This window comes from Cinclus cinclus, chromosome 2, assembly GCF_963662255.1.
Source record: "Cinclus cinclus chromosome 2, bCinCin1.1, whole genome shotgun sequence".
NCBI classification, from domain to species: Eukaryota; Metazoa; Chordata; class Aves; order Passeriformes; family Cinclidae; genus Cinclus; species Cinclus cinclus.
In genome coordinates, this window is record NC_085047.1 from 86,003,519 (window position 1) to 86,029,632 (window position 26,114).

Consider the following 26,114-nt stretch of genomic DNA (forward strand, 5'->3'; position numbering starts at 1 on the left):
ATGAGGAATTTTGCTGTGAGTGCGTGTTGATGGATCATGTCCTGCTTCCCAGCCACTAGCATCCTCCAGTCCTCCTCAGGGCTGCTCCCAATCCAATCTCCATCTAGCCTGTATTTGTGCTTGGGTTTGTCCTGATGCAAGTACAGGACCTTGAACTTGGCCTTGTTGAAGTTCATGAGGTTCACACAAAGGGGAAAGTAATTATCCACTACCAGATCAGTTTTCCTCTAAATACCATAAGTAGACACAGACCCCTGGACATGCCTGCCTTTATAGACCATACTGTTTGCAGCTTAAGGAGTTAGGCAGCATTGTAGTTTGAAACCCTCCTCCTTTTTCATTTTGCAATAGCACATTTTGATTCCCTTCCAAAAGTTATTAGCAGATCTTTGCAGGATGTTCAAGAGAGGAGACTCTCCTTCAGCAGGATATTTCTCTCTGAAGTCGCTCACGGCCTGCTCTTTAAAGGACAATGTCAGAAGGACACGCTCTCTTCCATTTTTTCCACTGGTCTCTGTACGGCAAGAAGTTTGTGTGGATGTTAAATATGATGTATGGTTGCAATATTTCCTCTTGGGTGCAGCTTTTGGAGGGTTTTGTCCATTTATCTGTTTTGTACTTTGCTGAGTTTCATGAGCATTGCCATGTCACGAGATGAGTTTATCCTACGTGCAGTAATGAGTTGATAGGAAATGCGTGTTTTCCTTTTGACTTAATGTGCGTCCTGATTTTGTTACTGCAAGATGTAGAGTTGGACTTAGCATTACTGATGGAGTGATAGGAAGATGTGAGAGAAGGTGGCAGCATGAGCGACAGATCTGGAGGGAAGGAAGGAGGCAGCAGAGGGTGGTTCAGGCATCACCTTTGCAATCCTCAGCCACTGTGGATAAATCTCTTCCAGTTCATTCCCTTACTCTGAAATGAAGAGAAATTAACTCCCCTGGGGTTGGGGATGAGTCATGGTCCCATGGGTGGGGTGAGCTTGGTGGGGCCCAGGGCCAGCTGGGGCAGGGCTGTGGAAGCTGCAGACTGGCCCTGCTGTGGCGTCGGTGGGGCACGGGCTGATGGACCCAGGGGCTGAGCTGGACTCCTGGATGGACCCTTGGCTCTGGCAGGGTAAGGGGATGCCCTCCAGGCCAGGTACTGGAAGTACACGGAGGTTGTTTTAAGTTTTGCATAGCTGAAGCATTTCAGGGCTACTGTGTTCTTGCTCTCCTTCTCAAAGGGTGTTTTGTTCACTGTATCTGTCTTGAATGGGTTTTCCTGTAAGAATATCTGCTGTTTCAGATAATCACAGACACCAAGTATAACTTCGGGTGTCAGCCTTGCTGCTCCATTGCCAGGGAGATTGGCTGGCTCCCAGAGTCAGCAAATGGATCACTTGGGAGATGAGAAAAATTTAAGAAATTCTTCCCACAATGGAGTAAATACTCCTTTTTCTTTTTTTCCCCTTTTTTTTTAACAAAAAAGCGTGGATGTGAACAGATAGGTATTTTCATTCAAGTGCACGTATCCCTTAGCTCTCTCTTCCTAAATATAGTTTTGATTTTTTTGTGGACTCTAGAGTGTTTAAAAAAAATATCTACAAGTTCTTAGTGCCTTTACACAAGTCTTTTTACAATTCTGTGGTGACAAAAAAGCTAGAATTTCAGTGTGAAATACTGTTTACTGAAAAATTTTTGGAATGTTTTTCATGTTTAATCTCATAAGCAAGTAAGAGGGGCACAGAGCTATGTATTTATGGTCACAGCATTTAAAGCACATCTGTGTATGCCCAGCCTTAGAGTCTGTGCTGGGACACCTTGCAGACACAAAAATAGTTCATGCATTCAAGAGTCTTAAGAAATTGGAAGGCCTGAATAAATATGACGAATATCAACTTACAGGGCTTTCTCAGAGGTTTTTTTTTTTTTTCCTTACGGATTTTTATTGATAATTTAATAAATGCAAAGGAAATATATAAGATTATGTATTTATGGAAATAAAAAAGTAGAAGTGTGAGAAGTCCTTCATTCTCTAAAATGGATACCTGGTATGTCCCAAATTTTTAATCTCTTTTCATATCTCCAAACTGAAAAAAGAGTAAACCTGCAGCTTTAAGATTGTAGGGCAGTAGCTCATTTCTCCAACTCACTGATGGCACATCTTGTTACTGTGTAGGAGGCACAATCCATTAGTTGTCAGTTCCCATCTCTCTAAGGTCAGCTGCCTCAATTGTGGGAACCAGCTGACAGCTGATTGTTGATTTTTTCTTCCCTATATGTTGTTAGCAGGATTTCAATTAGTGCACTTAAATGTACCTGTTTTCTTGAGGCCTTGTTGGCTCTAAAATGTGCTTCTTGAAACAAGTGCAGTGAATCACTTAGCCTACCATTATTTTTCTTTTGTATGTCCTTTTTTTTAAGGGTATTTGATGGTGGTTTTTTTTGACTTGCTGCTCCTGAAAATTCTAAAAGAGAACATCTATACATTTGACATGTCTATTTTTCTTTCTTAGGAGGGACCTATCAGGTACTGAATTTTTTGTTCTATATGTGCATCAGCAAATGGATTTTGGTTGTAATTTATCACAAATTTTTTGGACAGCTCTTCAGGGTTGTAGTGTAAGACCATACTCTTACTTTTTGCTAGCTTTCTGCTCTGGGTCAGAGAGTATCATACCCATGATGTGTAAAGGTGTACGTTAGTTTTCTTTTGATCAGTCATTTGGGAATAGAAATTCCTGGTTACTGAGAAGCCTGTGGTGTTGTAATAACTGTGATACAAAAAAGGTATATTTAAGTATTCTCCCCCCACCCTCATCTGTCAGGGATTAAATACTCCAGGCTGTCTTCCTATTGTCTTATGTCCCTGAACTTAAATATTTGCAGGAACTTCTTTCTCTATATTCTCCTTCCAAAGCTCACCCCAAGCAGTTGCTGTCTTGTCAGCTGGTATCCTCTGATGCTGGGATGAGAGAACACCCCAAGAGCAGGAAAGCATTCCCATCAGTCTGGGGTGGGCAGAGGAACAGAGAGAGAAGGGCCAATACTCAGATTTGGAAGAGTGAGCTGCACTGGCCATGGCAGGCTGTGAGGCAGTACCCCTGAGGGTGCCTGGTTGCTCCCTTCACTCCTGCTCAGAAGCTTCAATTCCACTGCAGTGACCACCACCTGTGCCCAAAAAGCAGTGGAGAAGCTGCTTTGGCTGGTTGCTATGTCAACTGTGCTCTCTTTGCCTGCAGAAAGCCAAGTGCTGGTTGGTATGGCAACCTTCCTCAGAGCACCCAAGGATGCTCAATCTGGAACAGGCACTTTGGAGAAGGCACTGGGGTGTCAGTGGAGGTGGAAGCTCTTGTGCCAAAGGGTGTGAGGGGCAGGAAGGACCCATGCAATCACACATTTATTTGGAAAATTGTTTTGTCGAATCAAGTGGGTTCTTGGAGGCTAAATAATTCCTGTTTATAACACCATCCTTCCATGTTTCGGTAAAAGAGGAAAACAGTAATGGTAATTTTGTACAAAGCATACCAAGACAACATGGATGTATGGAGGGTCACACTGAAACCAGTGTGATTGAGCTGCTTTAGCATTTTCTTAATGGAGGAGTATTGTAGCTGCATGCTGGGGAAAAGATGTGCTGTGTTTTCAACCTGTCAGTATTGTAGAGGTTTTGCACAGTGTCAAAGAAAAGCCTGAGCCAAGATCTTACAGGTGAGATGAACCTTTACTGTAACAGCAGGTAGGCCAAGAAACATTAGAAGAAGATGCTTTGGTGGACTAGAGTGGTTGTGTGTGTCTGTGTGCATGCTCAGGTTTCCTTCTCTCAGGCTGCCCAGGAGCTACATCTATTGCCAGAAACATTCTCATCAGGCAGTTCTCTTGTAAAAGACTTTCTAGAACAACAGACTTTGGTGGCTTTCTCCATTTTCTGGCGATTAAGTAATAAACTGTATTATTTAGACATAGGACAACCCAAAATGTCAACAAGCAAAATATAATGGGAAAAGACAGGTTTTGGGTATTAGAACAGGGTGCGCAGGGAAGTGGTGGAATCACCATTCCTTGAAGTGTTCAATAGGCCTCTAAATGTGGCATGTGGGGATAAGGTTTGGTGCTGAACATGCTGGTTAGTGGTTGGACTCAATGATCTTAGAGGTCTTTTCCAGCATTAATGATTATGTGATTCTAAATTATTTCTTTAATATTTTTTTTTGTTTAATATGAAAGTTGCTGGAGCTATTAGAAATTTTTGAATGCTGAGAAAAACGTTTATGTGATCATCTCACACAACTGAAAAGCATTGCAGGTAAATTCTGATTTATGGTTAGCCTTTTTGAATTCATCTTTATTAAACTCATATTTAGCTATGTGAATTAATGTGTGTGTTAATCTATTTGTCAGGTCTCTTCTGTGTATGGTAGGGTGACAAATTTATAGATATGTTGTCAGAGCATAAGTTTCATGAGTTTGGCTTTGCAACTCACTTTGGACTTATTGGGAAGAATATAATTCGATCATCAATGGTGCAGAAATAGCTCTTTATACTACAGGAGCCATATCTTAGTTTTGAAAATGTGTAGAAGGTGAGGCATGGGTTTTCAATAAATCTTTCTATCTGCTGAATGAATACTCACTTTATTAACTCATCAAAATTAAATAATCCAAAAACTGGTCATAATCACGTTTGTCTTTTGGTCAAGAAAACAAGGATGTGAATTTACATCCGAATGCAAATTTAAATCAGGAAACATCATTACAGGTAGACACAAGACTGTCTTCCCAAGCAATGAAATTGTTCTTATTTGCATATTTTTTCCAGTATTTCCAGTAATTTTCAATATATTCTTTCATTTTTCATAAATAATTTCTTTTGCTTATTTGCCAAATTAACAGTATTCTATCTCAATTAATTGCAGTGTTTATCTGGCAGTCATTTTGAAGGAACATTTTTACAGCTAATAAAAAGCTTGCAACATCCCTGATACATAATATAGTAAGAGAGCAAACAGTGATAGTCAAATTTAGAGCGTTATTGCTGCTATAATTACGTTAATTTTATTTTGATGAGCAAACTATATTTTTGAATTTTTCTTTCACTCTCATTGAGTGCAGGAGAGGGAAGCTAGAGATAACAAGCTGTATAATATAAAACAAGAAATTGTTTCCTTTACTATTACAGCATATTAGTATTTTTCATTAATTGGTCTTATAGTCAGTGCATTAGGTCCTGTACATTATCTGTCTGAAGTGGCTTTTTAGGAGTGGGTTACTTGTGTTTCTTGCATGGTATGCTTAGTCCAAGAGATACAAATATAATGCAGAGAATGCTTAAAATTTCTTGGTACATGGTTAGGACACACAATGTTTGTTAGTCTATAATTCTTGTTTAAGATTAAAATCATAAGCAATACACATGAAGAACACTGATGTGTTATACATTATTTAAGTTGTGGTATCAGCCTCTTTATTGTTGTATGTAAATGTCTTATCTCGATAATATCCAAAATATTATCTATTGTTTAAAGTTTTTAAATAGTTTTCCGATCCCCTTGACCAGGGAAAACTATATTGAAAGAACAGCAGTCACACCTTTTTGTGTGCCTTTCTGCACGATAGTGGCATTGTTACCATGCCAGAAATTCAAGGACACCCAACACTGTCCTTTATCCTTGTAGAATGTTTCAGGGTCTTTAAATGTACAAAAGAAATACCACGTTGCCTGTTCAGTCAAGCTTTTCCCATTTTGAGGACATTTCACCTGTATTTGAGAAGCACTGTGTTTGTTGCCTGTCAGGACTCTGAGTAATTTTGTTACCATGCTTGACCTGAAGCATGTTATTACTGTGAGGATCTGGAGAGCTAAATGTTGAATATTGCATTGTATTGTTTGGGAGAATAAAATAGGTTTTGTAGAGGTCTTTGCTGCTGATAAAACTGTCCATTGCTCTATGCAGTAGTTAGAATTTCCTAAAGCTGGCAGCTCTGTGTAGTCTTTGACATACAATAGCACCCTAATGCAGCAGCTGTAGTGGGATGAATCTCTTCTGGCTTTAGACATCTACTCTCTTGACCTCTGTATCAGAACTCGTCATCATAAGCTCCCTGGAGGGAGGTGGCCCTTAATAAACTTTGTAGACTGTTTACTGAGTGGTAAAAGTTCATTTTCTCATTTCCCTGAAATACCTATTCCAGTCTACACTCAAGCAATTTTTGTGTTTTCCTCTGAGGTCTAGAGTAGGGAAAAAATTTCTTTATATGTACAAAGTGTGGAAAATTAGCTATCAGAGGAGGAGAACTGATACCTGTATGGGTTTTCAAAAGTAGGTTTTCTGCAGGTAGTGAGTGACTTGGGTGGAGCCTCCCTAAGGAGCTGGCCTTTCCTGCTCATTTATCACTCTTGTACAGCCAAGCAGTTTCGATGCAGGTCTTATACAAGTTTGCTGCTCCTTTTTTTTGAGGGAGTTGAAAAAAGTGTGATGATGGCCAAGCATGGTTCATAGTAATTCTTTCTGTCATCATCTTTAGAGCAGGTAAGGCATCTCTGCCAGGTAAGGCTGGCAGAGCCCAAATGTACAAAATACAAATACAATCATATACATTAATGGACATAGTGTTGAGGGTATTTTAAAATTTAAAAAGATGATATAAGAAGTGAGCAGGGTTGATAGAGAAAGCACTAGTGAAATTTGTGCCTTAAAGAATGTGTTTTGGAATTCCTTTTTTCATTCAAGACACAGTAAGTTTTGGATATTTGATGGTTGTGTTTCTGCGTGTAATTTCTAAAGTTATGCCCTGACATAGTAATTGTTTTTTTAAAATAAAATGCCAGTTTATTAGTGCTTTTATTGTTATGTATGTTTTATTTAGCTAATTAATTACTCCATTTATTAGATGCTAGTATATATTTTATCTCAAACCAAAGGAAAAAGAAAGCTAGCCTAAAACTTTTCTCTCAGATGTACTGTTCTCTTATATTTTGGTGCTGGCCAGCTCACTTCTTTCAATGCTATGCAGTGCCACCCCTTTTCTTTATTTCATTTTTTAGTATTATTTTGTGCATATAATGTGCAATTGCACGTAGTGAGCTTTTGGTATGCTGTTCTTGTGTCCACGACTTCTATAATCCCAAATTTCTTGACAATGCTGTGCAAACCATTATAGTAGCTGGCAAGTTTGGAATGTTAATAGAAACAAGCTTTAATTGAACAGAGCAAAACAGAGCTGGAAGAGAATATTTGTTCTAATGCATCAGTGTTAGAAAACTGCAGAGAACGTGAGGAGAGAGGTGGCCTTTGTGACATGGTGATGGGAGTGAGGCAGGTGCACCCAGTGTCTCATGCACCTCATTCACTGCTGAGCAGAGACCATTAGTCCCACTGAAGAAAGCTGCTGACAAAAAGGTTAGAGCTCATTCCCTTCAGCAGTCATGTCAGATTTGAGGTTTGAGGAATGAGATTCCTTCCAGGCAGTTCCACGTGGGCTCCTTTCTCCCATCGCTGGGCCCTTTTGTTTTCAAAGGTCTCCTATTAGTTTCTTAAAATGGGAACAGCTTTTCCTTGATATCTATAATGATTTATTTTTCTAAGCAATTAAATTTGATTTCTTTAAACCGTAGCAGATCCCTCATTAAAGAGAATGAATCACTGAATCAAAAATGCAGATGCTCTGAGTGTGAAAAGCAGGCTCAAGTTTCATATGATTTCAAGGAAAAACCATAGGGCTTGAGGAAAACAGGGCAGGAGCAGTGCCTGAAATTGGATTGTCTCCACATGAAACCCATTACAAGAATGGACCATTCCCAGCAGCCGTGCTTAGAAAACTTGAGCATCCTTTTCCCAAACAAGCAGCAAGCCTGAGGGGTTTTGCATCACCAGCTTGTAGAACCAGATGCAAATGCAGGTATCCTGTGGCTTGCACACCTGCTGCTAAATATTTAAATGTGTTTGGAGATCACATAAATTTCTCAGTGTTTTGTGAAGAATCTCATGAAGAGTTTTATTGTTTAGAGCACTTCTGTAATTTGAAAAATCAGTGTTTTAATGGCTTGTACTTAGTCTCATTTTTTTCATGTGATTTATTTTTTCAATTTTGCTGGTACATAACTTTAAAATGTTCCCAGGTGGGTTTTTTTAATGTTTTATAATACCATGAAGCTACTGAATGAGGCCTACCATCTAAGACTTTCAAAGCATTTCAATAAAGCGTTATTATGACACGAAACAGTCAGGTTAGCACATTCTGAAATGAAATAAAAAACTTTAAAATGGATGTTTTGAGCTTCTGTATCCATGTTTAGGCTTTTATGTTGGTGATCGCAGCTTGTAGTAGACACCATAAACTGTAAAAATCATGACAACCAAACATTGATGGTAGTGGGACTTTAATACAATTTACTGTTATTCAAAGTACCAACCAGTGTAGCCTGTTGATGAGAAAATATTTATTACCGCAAAATGCGGTCTCACACAAAAGTACATGTATAATCAACATATTTTCAGCTTATTTTTCAGTCAGAAATCTGCATACTGCTTCAAAATACTTTAAATGTTTTTCCATTCAGCTATCATTTTTAAAAATGGGGAAGATGGCAGTATTTACCCATTGTGTCATTTATCATTCCACAAATATGATAATTTTGGGTAGTTGTCACAGGAACTACATAGAAGAAAAGCAAGAGCAGGACAAAAGATACCGATACCTGCTGAATTTCATAGGAGTTGAAATGCCCCCTTAATCTAGAGTGATAACTTGAATGATATGAACTACTTATTAAATGGTATGAGTATTTAATTTTTATTAAGTATTTTAAAATATTAAATTTAAATTTAATCAACATCAGAATAAGCTATCAACATGGAAATTATTTTGCTAGTGACGCAAAGTACGGTTGACTGTTGTACTTCTGTTTTTTTTCTTCCCTCACCAGGATTACACTCTGACTATGTATTTTCAACAGTACTGGAGAGATAAGAGGCTGGCTTATGCTGGCATACCTCTCAACCTCACTCTTGATAACCGAGTGGCAGATCAGCTTTGGGTGCCTGACACGTACTTCTTAAACGACAAGAAATCTTTTGTGCACGGCGTTACTGTGAAGAACAGAATGATTCGCCTTCACCCGGATGGAACGGTGCTTTATGGCCTCAGGTTTGTGCTTCCATAATGAAGATTTCATCACTGCTGTTAACGTGTTGTTGATGGTTGCTTCCTGGTACAAGGTTATTACAAACATTGGTTAGTTTATTATGTAACCTTCCCTGTAACTCTAAGAGATGCCAGTAGAAAACAAATGACACACTCGATGTTTCTTAATTTTGCCAGAAGCGCCTTCAGTCAGGTTTTATCTGTTTCTGTACAGTCACCATATCTGGAAAGCCCACTGGCTATAGGAAGCAGAAAGGCACGTATTAATTGTAAACCTGAAACATAGAGGCGGTAAGATGGAATGTGGGTGCTCTTGTTGTCTCTTGATGTGTTCATAGTCTATTAAAAAAACAGCCAGCAGTAGCCCTGGCTGGGGGGAGTCAGCCACAGCTAAGATCATGACCTGGTACTTTCAGTGATTTCTTCCAGCAGGAATCAGCACTGTAATTGTTACACTTCAAACCAGAGGTACAAAGTGACCTTACATTGTCTTACGTTCTACCTATTTTAGGTTGGACTTGTGTTTTCTCTCTTTTCAGCCATAGCTTTTATGGTTAGAAATGCTGCAGTATCCTTCTCTTAATAAACTTAACTACACCAGCAAAAATCTTTATGGAAAATGCAGTACTATCAAAATAATGCTTTATTTGAACAGGTTATTTCATTTGCTCTAGTGGTTTAAGTCAGCAAAACAAGTGAAAGCTCCATTTCCATTGTTTGAAGTTTCTTGTATATCTAAGCAGAGATAGTACTCAAGATTGTTGCACATATATAGTAAAGGATAAAAAGTCCCTAATATAAAAATGAAAGATCAGAAAAGTGGTGCAGATGGGTTATATATCCAGTATCAGTATTTTACCTGCTTCCTTATTTTATCTGAGGTTGAACTTTTTACTTGATTTGAATCTTGGCTCTCACCTTTCTAGCTCCTATTATGTGTCGTGTATGGAGAGGTGAATGAATTATTCTAGACAAAATAGAGATAGACTCAGCCTACTATGAAACTTTTAAGTTTAAAATGTTTTCTCTGTAATTAACTGGTTTTAGTAAAAGGAGGTTTTTGTTTTGCAAGGTATTGACCAGGTATGGAACTCTACAGGCTTAGGATTCTTTCCACAAATGGTTAAATGTAAGAAGAAAATTATCTGAGATATATTTGTTTTCTTCATGTCAAGAAATATCCCCACAACCAATTTAATAAAAAAGTAAAGGAGATTGTAATTCTTGTGATCTTAGTAATGTGTAGCAGTCTTTCTGTCACACTCTAAAAGCATTCGGACCCATTCAAGCAAGGATTATCTGTTATAGAGTAGTGTATTTGAGGAAGTTGGCTTCTGCAAAATACAAGTGCCCACATTAGATGCATTTCACATAATAGGGTTTGCTTAGCAGGGTTTTCACCAATGGCTGATGTGTAGCACAATACTTCCTATTTCTTTTCTCTGGAAGCATGTAATACACAAGGTGAGATATCCATGATATGAAGCAGTGAAGAACAACTGTCTTAAATTAAATTGTGGCAAAATATTGTGATCAAATTGACAAAAGATGTGATCAAAAGGAAGAAAATATCTGAGCCTTATCTCCGCTGATTCAAAGACCTGTGCTTCGTGTTGTTCCATCTCTACCCTGCTTCCTCTGTTATGGCTTCAGAGCATCCTGATGGCATTGGGCTGAAGCTGCAGTCCAGGGACAATGTGTGTTGAGGCCAGAACTTGGTGTTTTATGTGCCACAAAGCCCAGGGTCTCTCAGAATAATAGGTGAAATTTTGGAGTGTTGCAACCATGTACAGAACATCTACAGAGCAAAGCAGTTCCTCAACACATATATAATTGAAAGTGATCACAAGGCCACACTAGATGTGTGTTCTCTTCTGAACAATGTAGGATTTATCACAGTTTTGAAAGACTTGACCTTCAGTCATCCATCTCTACCTTAGAGAAAGCTCTTTGCTACTGCAGCGGAAGTCAGTGATAGTGGGGGAATGAAACAGTAGCTTTTTGAAGTTCAGCCCATTTCTGGGGAGTTTTTTTCTTTGGGCAGCACACTGAAGTTGTTCTACCTTCTTCAGAACAGTCTGCAAGGAAAATTATGATTATACAGCTTTTTTTTTTTTTTTCCATAAGAGACTAAGGTGGAAATGGCCAGAGTCTGGGGACCAATAATAAGAGTCTCACTGCTTGTGTGTTTCTCATGCATAAACCACTTTTTTTTAGGAAGTACAATGTTAAAAGCACCTGGAGTGGAGGAATGTATATATTTTATCTGAAAAGATTCACGTCATTATTACCCATTTCTGAAACATGATGAATGTTTGCAGGGTGAAAAGGTTAGTTGTGATCAGTCAGACAAGGCAACTGTGCTTACTTCTGTTCTTTTTTGGATTAATGTATTTCTGTATCAAGAAAGTGAACTGTCAGGACTGTAACCTAGTCACATATGAAATATCTGTATTGCCTACTCTGATTCATACTGTAAAATTTTGGGGACATAAAATACCCTTCTCTCAGTTATATGCATGCAGCACCTCACAGCCCATCACAGGTGGGGTTCTTATACAATATAGCAATATAATCAAAGGCAATAAGCCCAGTAATACCGTACCAGAGAAGGATAAGAGAATCTATATGCAGAGGAAAGAAAAGCAGAGTAGGAAATTGTCAAAAATTAAACAGTTTGCCTTTGTGTGTTGCTTTCATACAAATTGTATGTCTGTGTCCTGCTTCATCTCTATCTGGCTCGTAATCATTTCTCTGTCACTACCATGATGATGAGTTCTTGAAACCTTGTTATCTTGTGTCAGGCACCATCCCATCCCATTGAAAGTAAGCCTATTCTTGGGAGATTGCACAACCCTGAGCCATTAATATTTGCTTTTGGTGGGCATTCGTGCAGATTAAATTTGGTTGCTTGAATGTTCATTCAGGAGGGAACTCTGAGTACCAAACTTACTTTGAAAAACTGAGGAAAATTTGTTTCTGTCTATTTCTAGCTGAATATTCCTTTCTAGTGGATATTTATTAAATTAAAAACATCTATTTTTCTGTGGCGTGAAAGTTTTTGAGCAAGAATGTGCAGTTTCTGGTACTGGAACGAAACCACTGGAGTAGGTGAATAGACCAAAATAAAAATAATTCCTTAAGAGTCATAACACAATTATTAAGTTGAATATAAGTTTGCCAGCTCTATGATTTTTTACGATATTATAAAATTAATCATTTGTGTTCTGTATGGCTGGCATTTAAAGCTAGTTATACAACATAATAGTTAAGAGTCTGCTAGCACATTCCCTTTTATATCAACTTAGCTCATGTGGATTCTGCTGCAGGATCCCACATGAGACCTAGGTTAGTGTAGGCGAATCTTCTAAAGCATGGGACAGAACCTTCATATCAACAGTTTCCAAGCATGCCTACTTGTTTTACTTTGAACACGGTTATTATTTGACTCAGGAGCAAGATCTTTTCATTGCACAATCAATATGTCTTTGTTAAGGTTATCATTGCTTGTTTATTAATAATCACAGATTTAAGAATAAGTTTTCTCCTGTAAGACTGCATGCTAATCCTAGTTTTATATGCTTAGCTAGAGCTGCTCTTAGTCATCATATTGAGGAGATACTGAAAGAATCATAGGAACCTTTGGGTTGGGAGGGACCTTAAAAATCATTCTGCCATGGGCAGGAGCACCTTTGATTAGATTAGGTTGCTCAAAGCCCTGTCCAGGTTTGCCTTCAACACTCACAGGGATGGAGAATCCAGAACTTCTCTGGGCAATGCGTTCCACTGCCTCACCACCCTCAAAGTCAAAATTTCATGCTAAAATCTGATCTAAATCTACCATCTTTCAGTTTAAAGCCATTTCTCCTTGTCCTACTACTACGTATTCTTCTAAAAAGTCCTACTCCCGCTCTCCTGTAGCCTGTCTTTTGGTACTGGAAAGCTGCTGTAAGATCCCCCTGCAACTTTCTCTTCTCCAGGGTAAACAACCCAGATGATTAATCATCTCCATAATTAATAGCCCTGTGTCTTAGCACCCTGGCTGAGGTTCCAGAATGGCATTTGCAAATGTTGGTTGCTGGGAAGACGTTTCCCTAAACTGCAGAGCAACTGAGGAACTGCTTTTTGTACACTGCTCCAGCCCACTGGAGTTGGTGTTAACAGAGGAACCAAAGCAATTCCCAGATGTAGCTTGGAGGAAGGCTGATCTGAGTATCCTCTTGTCATACAATAGTTAGTACCTGAAATCCTGTGGGACTAGCATAACAGTATTCTGAGGACAGGCAGAGGAGTCAGCAGTGACAACAACATGATCATGCTCTAGGCAGGGCTGGAAAGCACAAAGATCAGGTGTGTGCCTTTCTCATTAGCTACTGGTAGGAGTATAAGTTAGAAGATGTGCTGAGTAACAGATCCTTGAGCTTTTTCCTCTCCTTCCCCATTCATTGCCTTTGTGCTCACACAATTGTCTCTCTCTGTGCAAAGAAATTACAATATTTTCATGCAAAAGCACCTTCTCAGTCAGAGAAGGGTGGCCTCTGTTGTCCTGTGCGATAGCAATAATGGTCTTAATCCCTTTCTTTAGAGATTATGTAGTTATTAATCTAAAATGATCCTATATACTAAGGATAAATACTCTTTTCTTCCTTTTCATTGAGATTGGGTACAACATTCATAATAACAATGTGGGGCTTTTCTTACTGTGAAAGATGTGAAGAAAGGCTCCTAACTAGTTTTTTCTCTTGAAACATTGCCCTGAAATTTTAAAGTAGTTTACCAGATTAGAAAAACACAGGAATAAAACCATTAACATTGAGGGCTCCAGCTTTTGGAGGTACATTTAAGACATTTTCCTATCTTGTATCTATTAGCATAAATTATCACTAGAATGTTATTTTTTTAGGAACAAAGTGTGTGCAAGGTCCATGTCTTGTTTATATCAAAAAAGGATCAGTAACGAATAGAACTAGTCAGATTCAGAAGATAATTTAAATGTGAAATTTATATGAAGCCATTATAAAAACAATGATGCATAATAATGTACATACCCTTGGTGAAGGCTGTGATTCAGAAAAACATCAAAATATGCTGCAGATTAATTATGAGCATATGGTTATATCTGTCTAAAGTTTTTGCAAATATATAAATCCAGTAATTACAAAATAAAGTGCTAGTGCTGCGTGAAGCTGTTAAGACAGTTGTTCTGGTTGCACATGATTATTGTTGACTCTCCTGATATACAAGGGGTTGATTAATAATGCTGATTCATCAATAGTGAAATGTTTTGCAAAACCATCCTTAGGGTGCTAAATGGTTAAATAAGGATCAAAAGTGTGTTGTTGTTGTTGAGGAGAAAACTTAAAATTCAGTATGGAGCTTCACAACAAAATCCTCCTTGAATTTGAAAACCAGGGGAGTAAAATTTAAAACGGAGAATTTTGCTGGACTTAAAACTTTTTCTTCAGCATTTCAGGGGTTTTTTTTCTAGACCTGCCACAAACCCAAGAAATCAGTTACTCATGCAGCTGTAATCATTTTGACATTTGTAGCAGACTATTTTCACTTCATGGTTTCTGTTATAAAGTCGTATCTTTTAATTTCAGCAAATGTTCATGTAATATTTGCATATGAAGATAGGTCCATTGAACCCCAAAGGGGCTGGTTGCACAAGGGTAATTCACAGCAAGTTGTTCTGCTGAAAGTCAGTGTAATTGCTGCTCTGTTAGGCTGCTGTTCAATATAAAAATGCAGACCAGATTCTAAGTTATTGTAATCTGTTCTTCAGAGGGTCTTTTATCTTTGGAAGATAAACAACCCCATCACCCAAAACCTGGATTACTGGCTGCACAGTAAAATTCTTTGATGCTTGTATTTCAGAATCACAACCACTGCAGCATGTATGATGGACTTGAGAAGATACCCATTAGATGAACAAAACTGTACTCTGGAAATAGAAAGCTGTATGTACCTAAGCAAATGCATGTGAAATCTAGTTTGGATCTAGGTGGTGGTTTTTGTTGTTTTTGGTTGGTTTGTTTGTTTGTTTTTTGTTTGTTTTGTTTTTGTTTTGTTTTATAAAACCATATAATATTGGTGTGTGTCTATAAGCGCTCTTTGAATCATGTAATTATCACCATTTCAATTTTTTTTTGTTTGAATTATTAAAAGGTATAAGGAGTCTTCAATTTCTAGATAAATGAATACATCCTAGAAAAATTAGGTTAGAACAGAATGAAATAATTTAGTATTTCTGCCTAACTTGGCAGAGGTAGTGACTGGATGCTTATCTTCAAGATGAGAGGTATTTGTATTTTTATCAGATTTATTTTCAAGAGAGCAAACACTGATACAATTTTCTTTCAGTATGCTTTATTATGTATGGATCATCTTGGTGCAGGACTTACCCTGGGAATTCAGATTGGCTCTATTTATGATTTGAAATTGTGTTAAAAAAGAACAATATTCTCTTTTTCACCTAGTCATGTCCTAGGACTGCAGTATTGAGATGCATATTTACACTTCAGAAATACCTGGTCCATTTCTGTTACTGGCTGGAAATTGTGGGCCATATACAGAAAATACTAGTATATATATTCCATATTCAGCTGTAGTCCTCCACTAGTGGAAGCTACTCTCACAGTTTACTGGGAGTGGAAAAGGTTTGCCCTAGTTATGTTTCTCTGTTTTCATTGAATAATCAACCTTCTTCTGGTGATTATCAGTGTAAATATACTTTTGGTTTTAGTGCTAAATGCATTTGATATGCTAAATCTTGGATAGTGTTTTCTTCTCACTGTGACCATTAGTGAATGATTAAAAAAAAATTAAAAGGAAGCTGAGTATTTTGCCTAAAATTCCCAGGCAGACTATAGTAGTGTAGCGAAGCGATTTGGGAGACCTTCCCACAGGCAAAATACCATACAGCTCTCCAGCTGTTCCAGTTCTTTTTGTTGTCTCAAATGACAGACTGCATGTTTGAAGCTATGTTTGAGTCTGCTGTTATTTCTGACTTCCTTGTTTTGCCTGCAGATGGCTACACAACTGATGACATAGAGTTCTACTGGAGAGGTGGAGATAATGCAGTCACTGGTGTGGAGAGGATTGAACTTCCTCAGTTCTCTATTGTGGAATACAGACTGGTGTCAAAGAATGTTGTCTTTGCCACAGGCAAGTACTGCGATTTGCCCATTTAGTGTCTAATTTTCTTGTGCATGAAAATACTGTTTTATTAATAATAATTAACTATTATTACCATTCACGATATGTAGTCTGTGTTGCATGTTTGGATAAAGAAACTACTGGACAAAGCATGGTGGTAGGAGCCCATAAAAATTCCAGACCTGGATTCAGAACTGCATTCAGCTCCAGAGCCTCCAACACAAGAAGGATATGGACCTGTTGGAACAAGTCTGTGGAGGGCCACAAAAAATGATCAGGGGGCTGGAGCACCTCTCCAGTGAAAGCAGGCTGAGAGAGCTGGGATTAAGCCTGGGGAAGAGAACCTTCTACCAGCCTTCCAGTATTTAATAGGGCCAACAAGAGAGCTAGGGAGGGACTTTTTACAAAAATGTGTAGTCGTAGCACAGGACAAATGAATTACTGAATACTTTTCATACTGAAAGAGGGTATATTTAGATCAGATATAGGAAGAAATCCTTTACTGTAACAGTGGTGAGACAGTAGGTTGCCCAGAGAAGTTGTAATGCTCCATCCCTGGAAGTGTTGAAGGCCAGGTTGGATGGGGCTTTGAGGAGCCTGGTACAGTCAAAGGTGTCCCTGCCTACAGCAGTGGGGTTGTAACTATGCAGTCTGTAAGGTCCCTTCCAACCCAAACCATTCTGTGATTCTTTGCCTCCTTGTTTATTTTAGTTTTTTGTGTATGTATGTGATACTTAACTAGACACCTAAATATCTATGATCTAAATAAATATTAAGTCTTTCACCTCTGAATCATGAGTTTAAATGTGGTCTATAGGTAACTGGTCATACATAAATGTATTTTGGCATGCTAGGTGAAAAAGCCACCAATTTTATAAACACCTCCCTGCAACTTTTTAGTGCAGGTTTGTTCTCTTGTTATATAGTGAATGTCATGTCTTTTATCTCTTGATTTGCACTGATGGATATGATACTTTATACATAGCCATCCAGTGCATCTGTTACCATTGTTAAGTGCTAAAATTAAATCCCTGCTTGTTTCCTTGAAGATGGAATAAAAGGTAATAGTAACTCAGAGCACTGAATGTCTTTAGATTACAAAATTACAAGGTTGATTTACATATTTGGTGCTAGACACCAAAATAGAGGAGTATGTGTGACAAAAACAAAGCAACACAGAAAGCCATCAGCACATGTGGGGCCATTGTTTGGCTCATTCTTGGGGGCACTCAGATTTTCAATGCTGTTCAGACCACAGGAGTGTGCTGTTCCATCTGTCTCAGCACACTAGAACAAATGAAGCACAGCTCAATCATGTTTGTAAGCATCGCTTCACCCACTCTTTGGACACAGCATCTGTTTCAAAGTACACAGAAATACAAGTTGTATTTCAGAACAAAATGTAAATATTGCTGGGATTGAGATTGTTATGAGGGGCTTTGCCAGCTGCTGGTGGTGTTGTTTACCATTGTGAATGGAAGTATTTATTTTTTTTTTAATAGAGAATCAGTTGCTCTGATCCTATATCCTGTCCTGCAGCTGGTGTCACCTTTGGCAGCCCGGGCTTACCTGCACCTCCACAGGACTGGATATGCTTTTGTAGGAAGGCTCTTTTAAACAACAATGAGAATACAGAGAACTTACTTGTGGAGTGACCTTTATGACAGTCCAAGGCCATCTTTCAGTTCAATATGAAATATTTCACTAAATGCATGACTTAGTAATGTAGAGAAGAGAGATTTGTAAAAATCATGCAAATGAGAAATCCGAAGAGATATATGACAAATACTGGAGAGACTTGAACTACAAGCACATGTTTCTGTGACTGACCAAATGTTCAGAATATTAATGGCTCTTTCTTGAAAAAACTACTGAAAAGAATAAAAAAGTCTCATGCTTCAAGGTTTAAGAAAGCTTGGCATTAGGGAGTCACAGAGAACAGCATGTTTCTTGTGCCATTTTCTGAAACATTTAATTTTTTTCACTGATGAAGACACAACACTGAATTTACTATTGCTTTGATACAGGGCATTATAAAAATGCTTGATTACTTATGACATTTTATGACAAGTATTTCCATGCAGGAAAATATCACATTTGTTTCTCAATACCACAAGTTTAAATCTAAATCTAAAGCATGCCAGCAGATCAGATATAAAGTCTGCAGACAGTTTTCAAGTTTCTTCTCAAGAGTTTCTTACAGTCCTAGTAATTAGGGCCAGTTTTTCTTTTTTATGGAAAATAAGTTAGGCATGTTTTTGGCTTTGAGGTTATTGAAGTCTCAGGAGGAGATATTAGTTCTTTGAGTGCAGTATCTCAGTGAACATTTCAGAGGTTTCAGTTGTAGTGTGTGCTTTGATGGAATAAAACTAAAAGAAGACTTCAGAGTCATGCCATAAACAGCTTTTGAATCAGTTATTTCTCCTGTCCTTTGAGAGAAACTGTGCTGTATAATCTTGTATAACTTAGGCAAAGGGAAAAATCTGTTCCCCCAGTTACTACTGAAGAGCAGTGATAAGCATGGGAAAACCCCCATTGAATAATGACAGAAATCTGGGTGGAGCTGCAAGAATGCAGGAAGAACTGCATGCCTGTTGAAGTATAGAATGGAAGTTAAATTTTATCTTGCCAAATTAGCAAAACGTGTCGAAAAAACCACAAAATTCAATATGGACAAGTTCAAAATACAGCGTCTGTGCAACTAATTATTCCTATCCAAATTAAGGCTAGAGAATGCCAGGGTTCTGTGTGTAGAAATACAGGGGTTGTTGTTGATCTCAGACTGAACACGAGCCAGTAAGATCTTTTTTTGGGAGAAAAAGAAAAGAAACTAACAAACCCACAAATCTCATCATACAAAGAAGTTTGATTTACGTTGATAATGCTTGAGCTTACTATTTGTGGTCAAGGGTAGCACTCTTGAAGGCAGTAATAGAGCAATAGAAGAGAGTTTATGGAAAATAAGCAAGTGTGAGTGAAAATCTAGAAAATGGCATACCTGAGATTAGTGGAGAAATATGATTGTGTAGTTTAAAAAAAAAAGAGAAAACTTGATTGGGAATTAAAAAAAACCTTCTAGAAGGTATCTTCAAAACCATGTACAATAGCCTGTTTCCTGTATTCATTATTTTTTAATTGCTTTGAAGAAATACCTGGTTTGGCTATCCTTCAAACACCAACTGAAGGCCATACAGGATACCATAGGATATTTATATGGCACTGAATGCCCACGTGTCAGTAACTGAATTAAGCTCACAGTCAACTGCTATCCATTCAGTGCTGTCAGTGAAGCCTAAAGAGTATTCAGCTCTTGAATACCTCTGTTTTCTCAAATGAATATTTTAAGACTATTCAGTTGCCTAAACATAACAATCTGCTGCTTCTTGACCTGCTGTGGAAGGTCCTGGTTAGCAGTTAGGCTGCTGTTCTGGTCTCTTACAGCCTTGTGTCCTATGTTCACCATCTAGTGCTCCAGTATTGATTACTTAAGTAGTGTTCTGTTCTGCTCTTCTTTAGCCAAACACATCTCAAATGGCCCTAGACACCTCAGTACAGGCAGTTAAATCACACCCTTAGAGTCTAGGTCTCCATGGTTTCCACTAACAGCTTATGCTTCATCCATGTGCAAATATCTTCATTCAAACACCTGAAATGTAGTGCTGAGTCTGCTACCTGAATCTGCATCCTAAATGTTTGTTATCCCAAAGTGCTTAGATAATGAACAGGAATGGGGATATGAAAAACACCACCTAAAAGCTTCAAGACACCTAGCAGTCAAAGTCTGTTGGTAAAAGGAGGGCAGTCTTAAAATATTTGAAAATTAAATATTTGCTGTATTCTGAAAGATCAGTACATAAAGTACATTTCCAATTAGCCAAAGAACCTTCCCAGAAGAACATATTAAAATAAGAGTTTTGTAACTGATCAACTCTGTTATCTTGTTTCATACTTGGGTAAAACAGCAAGAGACTAATTTAGCCTTGAAGCCAGATATTTCAGCTTGCTAGCTTTTAATGAAACTGGGACAGAAACAAGCGTTCTTTTTTTATCAAGTGCCCAAATATGTGAAACAGGAATATATAAGGCTCAAGTATTGATTAAGTATTTTCATGCTTTCATTTCCAAAACTGTTAGATTTAAATACTTCTGGCAAAGTTCTGTTATTCCTGTAGTATTTAAGTTAGCCCATATACGTCAACATGCTATATGAGATGGGAGGAAGGATAGCAAGGCAAAGCAAGGTGTACAAAGGAAAAAACCACAAAATTTTTATGGAAACTTAACAACCAGAATTTCCTGTTAATCTCTAAATGTACTGAGCTTTAATTGACAAATCATTGTGCGATCATAATCAGGCAAGTAACAGTGTAATTGCTGAGTTTACCCAGAAGTCAATTTATACTAAATAAGTAATCCACAGGATGGATCCTTCTTAGATAAAGAAAGATCTGGACTTACAGTCCTTGCTCCATGAAGGTTATGACCCATCCTTTTCACTGAGCTTTAGCCATTCAAAGAGGGAGAATTAACTATGGGAAATAAGGAGGGGTCCTTCTTTTAATTTTTTTTTTCCACAGACCCCTGTGGCCTGTTTACTTGAGGTGAGATGCAGTAGCAGAGATGACAAGCTGGAGGCAGGGTCAATAGATAATTTTTCAAGACATAGAAGCAATTCAGTTGAAAGTAACATAAACTCCCATAGTATCAGGGAGAGGTACCTAAAGGAGAACCCTGGCTATGTAGCATGATAAAAAATGAGGCTACCAGTTCATGTTTCAGTTTCAACCTGACCCTAGCAAAGTCTATGCTGTAGGTGTCAGCTGCGGTAAGCAGCTCTACTGCCAGCAAGTCTTTTGTTCAGATTGCTTGGGAGCCTCACACCATCAAAATCTACTCTGAGACTTGCAGGGTTTGGTTTTATCTTGTTCTGATTTGTGGTGAATATAATTTCAGTGTCAACATTTGAACTAGGTGTCTGAGTTGTTCAGAATCTAGTCTGTACAGTTGGTAGAGTCTGGAGACAAATTCAGTACACTCTAGGAATCCATTTTAGGAGGTGATGGATAATTTTCTAGGTATCCTTTGCTGATGAACTGGATCTTTGACATCAAGCTCATGTTTAAGCAGTTAAAGTGATTTGCTTAATCAACTGCTATTTGAGAGGGCACAAGGCAGTCTTTGTCGTATCTACATGCTGGTGTAGGGGGTATGTCATGTCCATAAGCTGTGTGCTGGTGTCTGAGATATCACAGGGCATCTCAAAAGGACCAGGGCACTATCAGGTTAGCAACTGAATCTCTGTTGCAGTCAGCTCCAACTTTAGAGCTGGAAGACAGGAAGCACTGACAGCTCTGGCCCTAGACATGGTTCTTAGGGTTCTAACTTTGGGACAAGGAACATGGTGCTTGAAGCATGTTTAGGCTGGTGTCTCTGGCCTTGAGGTCAGCTCTCTGGGGAGTCCACCTTTAAGGCCAGATCTCACTGGTTTCAGTAATTACCTCACCTAATTAGACAGAAATGGTGCTGAGGTAATGGATGATGGTTATAGGTGAAGCATTCAAGATAAATGTCTAAAGTTCACTCTGTTACAAGGTTTCTTTGGTATTTCATTACTGAACATTACTAAAGTATGTGGCACGTTATTCTCTCCCCTGTTGATACACACCTCTTTCACCCACACCATTTTCTGTGCTTTATCAGTGGTGAAGTTCTCTCTTCTTTCTCTGAATTTCCCTAGTGCATCTGGGGTCCTTGGCTCTGGAGCAAACCAAGAATTTGCTTTGATTCAGTAATTCAGTTCTACTGAACTTTCTTGAATTAATCCTTCATATTATTGAATCAAGCAATCAGTATTTTATGGGAGATTTTTCAGTTGTTACCTCTATCAAATATATTCCACAGATATTTAGACCTGGACAGGACTTTTGGAAAGTTTTACACACATTTATAGAAAATCCTTTGAGTGGGCAGTATATTATATTAAATACTTTTTCTCAACAGAGGTTTATAAAGATTCTGTCTGATGCTCTACTCTTATTACAGAAAGGTGATCAGATCTGCTGCATTTTTCATGTATTTCACGATGGCAGTGTCTATATATTTTAGTATCATCTCCTGTTTTATTTATGTAGTCTGCAGGCACAAGGCCACAGAAATATTTTCATAAGATTCCAAATGGAAAAGTTAAGCTTTGCTGAAAAAGCAGGCCTGGTTTCAATTCAAGAGCTTGTCTTTTGAAATGAAACATTGCTCATTGGAAAATGAAGGTGTTAAGCAAGCTACAGTATAGATGTTTGCTTGCTGAAAATTGTGTTGACTGCTTCAGACAGCAGAAAACCTTGGCAGGATCAAGATTAAATGCATTTTTCTGATTCCACCAATATACTTCTGTTGGCGAAACTAAGAGGCGTTTCATTCTGCAAAAAAAATTCTACTGATTGAAGTAATCACAGAACCAGATACACCTACCAGATATTTATTTACCTGTTTGTAGTTGTTCTGAGATAGTTTGATACAATAGTTAAGGATATTTGCATAGGTTTGATATTACCTTGGTGCTCCTGATGATTGGAAATGGTGTGGCATTTTTCTGTCATATAACTCAAAGTGTAATGAACTATCAGGAATGTGATGAAGAGAAATCTGCAGGTTTTTATCCCTCTTTCCCTTGCTTTCTTAGGAAATCCATCATTCATGTCTATATGAGCAAATTTAGTTTCTTAAGCTCATATGCAAGCATATGAATGTAATTTAAAGGGAAGTTGTTAATTTTTCTTTTTTTTCTCTCTATATAATCTTTCATATATTTTGCATATTTGCATTAAAATGGGTGGGAAGTGTTCTAATATCTGGTTGGGCTCTTGGTATGTGCTGAAATTTTTTTTAAGATGTTGACTAACTAGATCTTTTAGAAGAGCTGTTAGAAGTATATGTAAGGCTGGTAGTGTGAACACTGAAATCGTGGAGCTTATGTTCGAATCACTACCTTTTTCTTATACAGCTGTACTCAGATTTAATCATCTTTGCATTTGGTGAAAAAAGTCACAATTATTTTTAACAGTTTGAGATTTCTAAATATATTTGTCTGAATATATGTCTAAAATGTATTTAGTAAGATTAACACTAATTCAGTAAGATATACACCAATTTGAAATTAAGTTGGTATTGAGGTTATTAACTCTTTTCATTGTTATTTTTTTCTGTTGTAACTGGTCACGACATATATATATATATATATACACAAACAAAATTCAACTTTTTTTTGTTTAAAATATGTTTGGAAGAAAAATTTGGGCTGGCTGTAATTGATGTTAGAGGATCTAGTCTGAAGGCTTTTCCTTTAGTGGAATTCATTGCAATTTATTTTTGACACCACAGGTCACCTGTTTCTTAGAGTTCAGATGTAATTAAGAAGTCTCATCTCTTGAACAACTCTTCATTGTAAATGAAAAACTATGTACATTACTTATTCTTTCAGTATAAATTTTATAAAGGAAACTGTACTTGGATAAGCACTTTACTTGGAGACCTAAGAGTTTGTTTTCAAAAACTAACCCGTGCTCTCCTATCTGTTCAAGAGTCCCAAGTAATTTACTGTCTCTCTTTTCTTCCCAAATACAAATTACTTGGCTATCACTGTATTCAATACAAGGTTTCTTTTAATACCAGTGAATTACTTGGCTATCACTGTATTCACTGCAAGGTTTCTTTTAATACCAATGAGTAATACGATGAAGGTGTCATCCGTACTGTTCTGCAGATGTCATGCTACCCCACAAAATGTGCATGCTTTAGTTTCTGCAGAAACTGAAGGCAGCTATCTACAAGTGACTTGCCTTCAGTATAAACAACGTTTTCCTCTCTCTTTTCTCAGGTGCCTATCCAAGACTCTCACTGAGCTTCAGGTTGAAGAGGAATATAGGCTACTTTATTCTTCAAACCTATATGCCGTCCATACTGATTACCATTTTATCATGGGTGTCATTCTGGATCAATTATGATGCATCAGCAGCAAGAGTTGCCCTTGGTATGTGCTAAGAATGAGTGGGACATAAAAATGTCAGACTTAATGTAGCCTTCAGAGGTTGTTAAAAACTACAATGTGATGTCAGTGTTTTGAAATTACAAAATAATTTGCGTCAAAGTCATGTCATCCAGTATTGCCTCAAAAGTGCTATTTTCCCCTGCATGCAAGAGTGTAGCTACCACTAAATCTCTGACATGAGCTGCTCATACAGGTCCCAGACTTGTTCTCATCAAAGTTACTGTTCTTGTCAGTAATTTCATCTAGGAGACCAGCTCCACAGTCATACTTGAGCGTGGGCTTTAGTCCAGCTCAGCATGGGAGGACAAATGTGGCTCCAAGACTTCTCCTGAGGTATCCTGGGTGCTTTAACTGACACTGGCAGGAACAGACTTCAAGAACCATTGCTAGTGCAGCTCACGGGGGCACATCAGCTATGGACCATACCATGCCACCTAACCCTCAGGGTACATGGTATGTCAAGTGCATGTTTATGACAGCTTAAAGTGTCATTTACCTAATGACAGAAAAAAACATGGATTTGGCCCATGTATGTGATTCCTGCCCAAGAACTTTTCAGATCAAGGTATCCTTTAAATAAGGGAAGGTCAGTAGAAGATTGTGCAGTTGACTTGTAGGAGGGAAAGGATGCCATCCAGAAGAACCTTGACAAGCTTGAGAGGTGAATCCACATGAACTTCATGAAGTTCAACAAGGCCAAGTGCAAGATCCTGCATGTGGGTCAGGCAATCATAAGCACATACAGGCTGGGTAGAGAATGGATTGAGAAGCAGCCCTGAGCAGAAGGACTTGGGGTGTTGATTGACCAGGAGCAATAAGACCCAGCAATGTGCACCTGCAGTCCAGAAAGCCAGCTGTGTCTGGGCTGCACCAAAATCAGTTTGGCCAGCAGGGTGAGGGAGGTGATTCTTCTCCTCAGCTCTGCTCTCAAAACACCCCATCTGGAATACTGGATCCAGATTTGGGGTCCCCAATGCGAGAAGGTCATGGTCCTGTTGAAGTGAGTCCCAAGAAGGACCACGAAGGTGATCAGGGGCTAGAGCACCTCTCCTGTCAAGGCCAGCCAAAAAGACTTAGTTTTGTTCAGCCTAAAGTGTACCCAAAGAGGGCCTACAAGAGAGCTGGAAAGGGAATTCATACAAAGACATGTAATGACAGGACAAGGAGGTATGGCTTCAAAATGACAGAGGGTAGATTTAGATTAAGAAGAGATTCTTGATTGTAAGGTTGGTGAGGCATTGGAATAGGCTGCCCATAGAAACTGTGGATTTCCCATCCCTTGAAGTGTTGAAGGCCAAGTTTGACGTGTCTTCAAGCAACTTGATCTAGTGGAAGGTCCCTGCACATGGCAGCTAACTTAGATGGTGTTTAAGGCCGCTTCCAAGCCGAACCATTCTGTGATTCTGTCATAGTTTAGGAATGGTATTCTCCAATTTAGTGCTCCTACTAAAACCACACTGCCACCTGCTTCCCCCTTGCATGTGGCTGGAGAGAATTGGAGGCCCAAAGGGCAAAGATCCAAGGCTGAGGTAAGAACAATTTACTGGAAACAGCATTGCGATAAGAAAATGAACAGGATCAGCAACATACGAACAAAACTGTACAAAAGAGAGTGATTCACAAGCAAAAATGCTCATTGTGGAACTCGTGACTCAGTGGGGGCCACGCTTACCTCAACCTGAAGACAAACTTCCTTCCAGAAAAAGACTCCCTCCCTGCAATCTCTGGCAATGATGTGAGGTGGTATAGAATAACCTTTGGGTCCTAGCCATGCCTCCTCCTGGCTA

The 26,114-nt window shown here is 38.4% G+C and overlaps 1 protein-coding gene across 4 annotated transcripts in view; it reads left to right on the plus strand.

The window, feature by feature from the left end:
* The window catches only part of GABRB3 (gamma-aminobutyric acid type A receptor subunit beta3), a 194,764-nt gene that overhangs the window by 152,577 nt on the left and 16,073 nt on the right, over nucleotides 1-26,114 (plus strand). For 3 of the 4 annotated variants that reach the window (XM_062487860.1, XM_062487863.1, XM_062487861.1), the window contains 4 exons: nucleotides 8,908-9,128; nucleotides 15,003-15,085; nucleotides 16,155-16,292; nucleotides 24,157-24,309. In XM_062487860.1, coding sequence (XP_062343844.1) covers nucleotides 8,908-9,128; nucleotides 15,003-15,085; nucleotides 16,155-16,292; nucleotides 24,157-24,309 — 595 coding nt within the window. Of the gene's footprint in view, nucleotides 1-4,420; nucleotides 4,485-8,905; nucleotides 9,129-15,002; nucleotides 15,086-16,154; nucleotides 16,293-24,156; nucleotides 24,310-26,114 lie in introns of those variants that run through there. The other variant, XM_062487862.1, reaches the window with a different exon arrangement.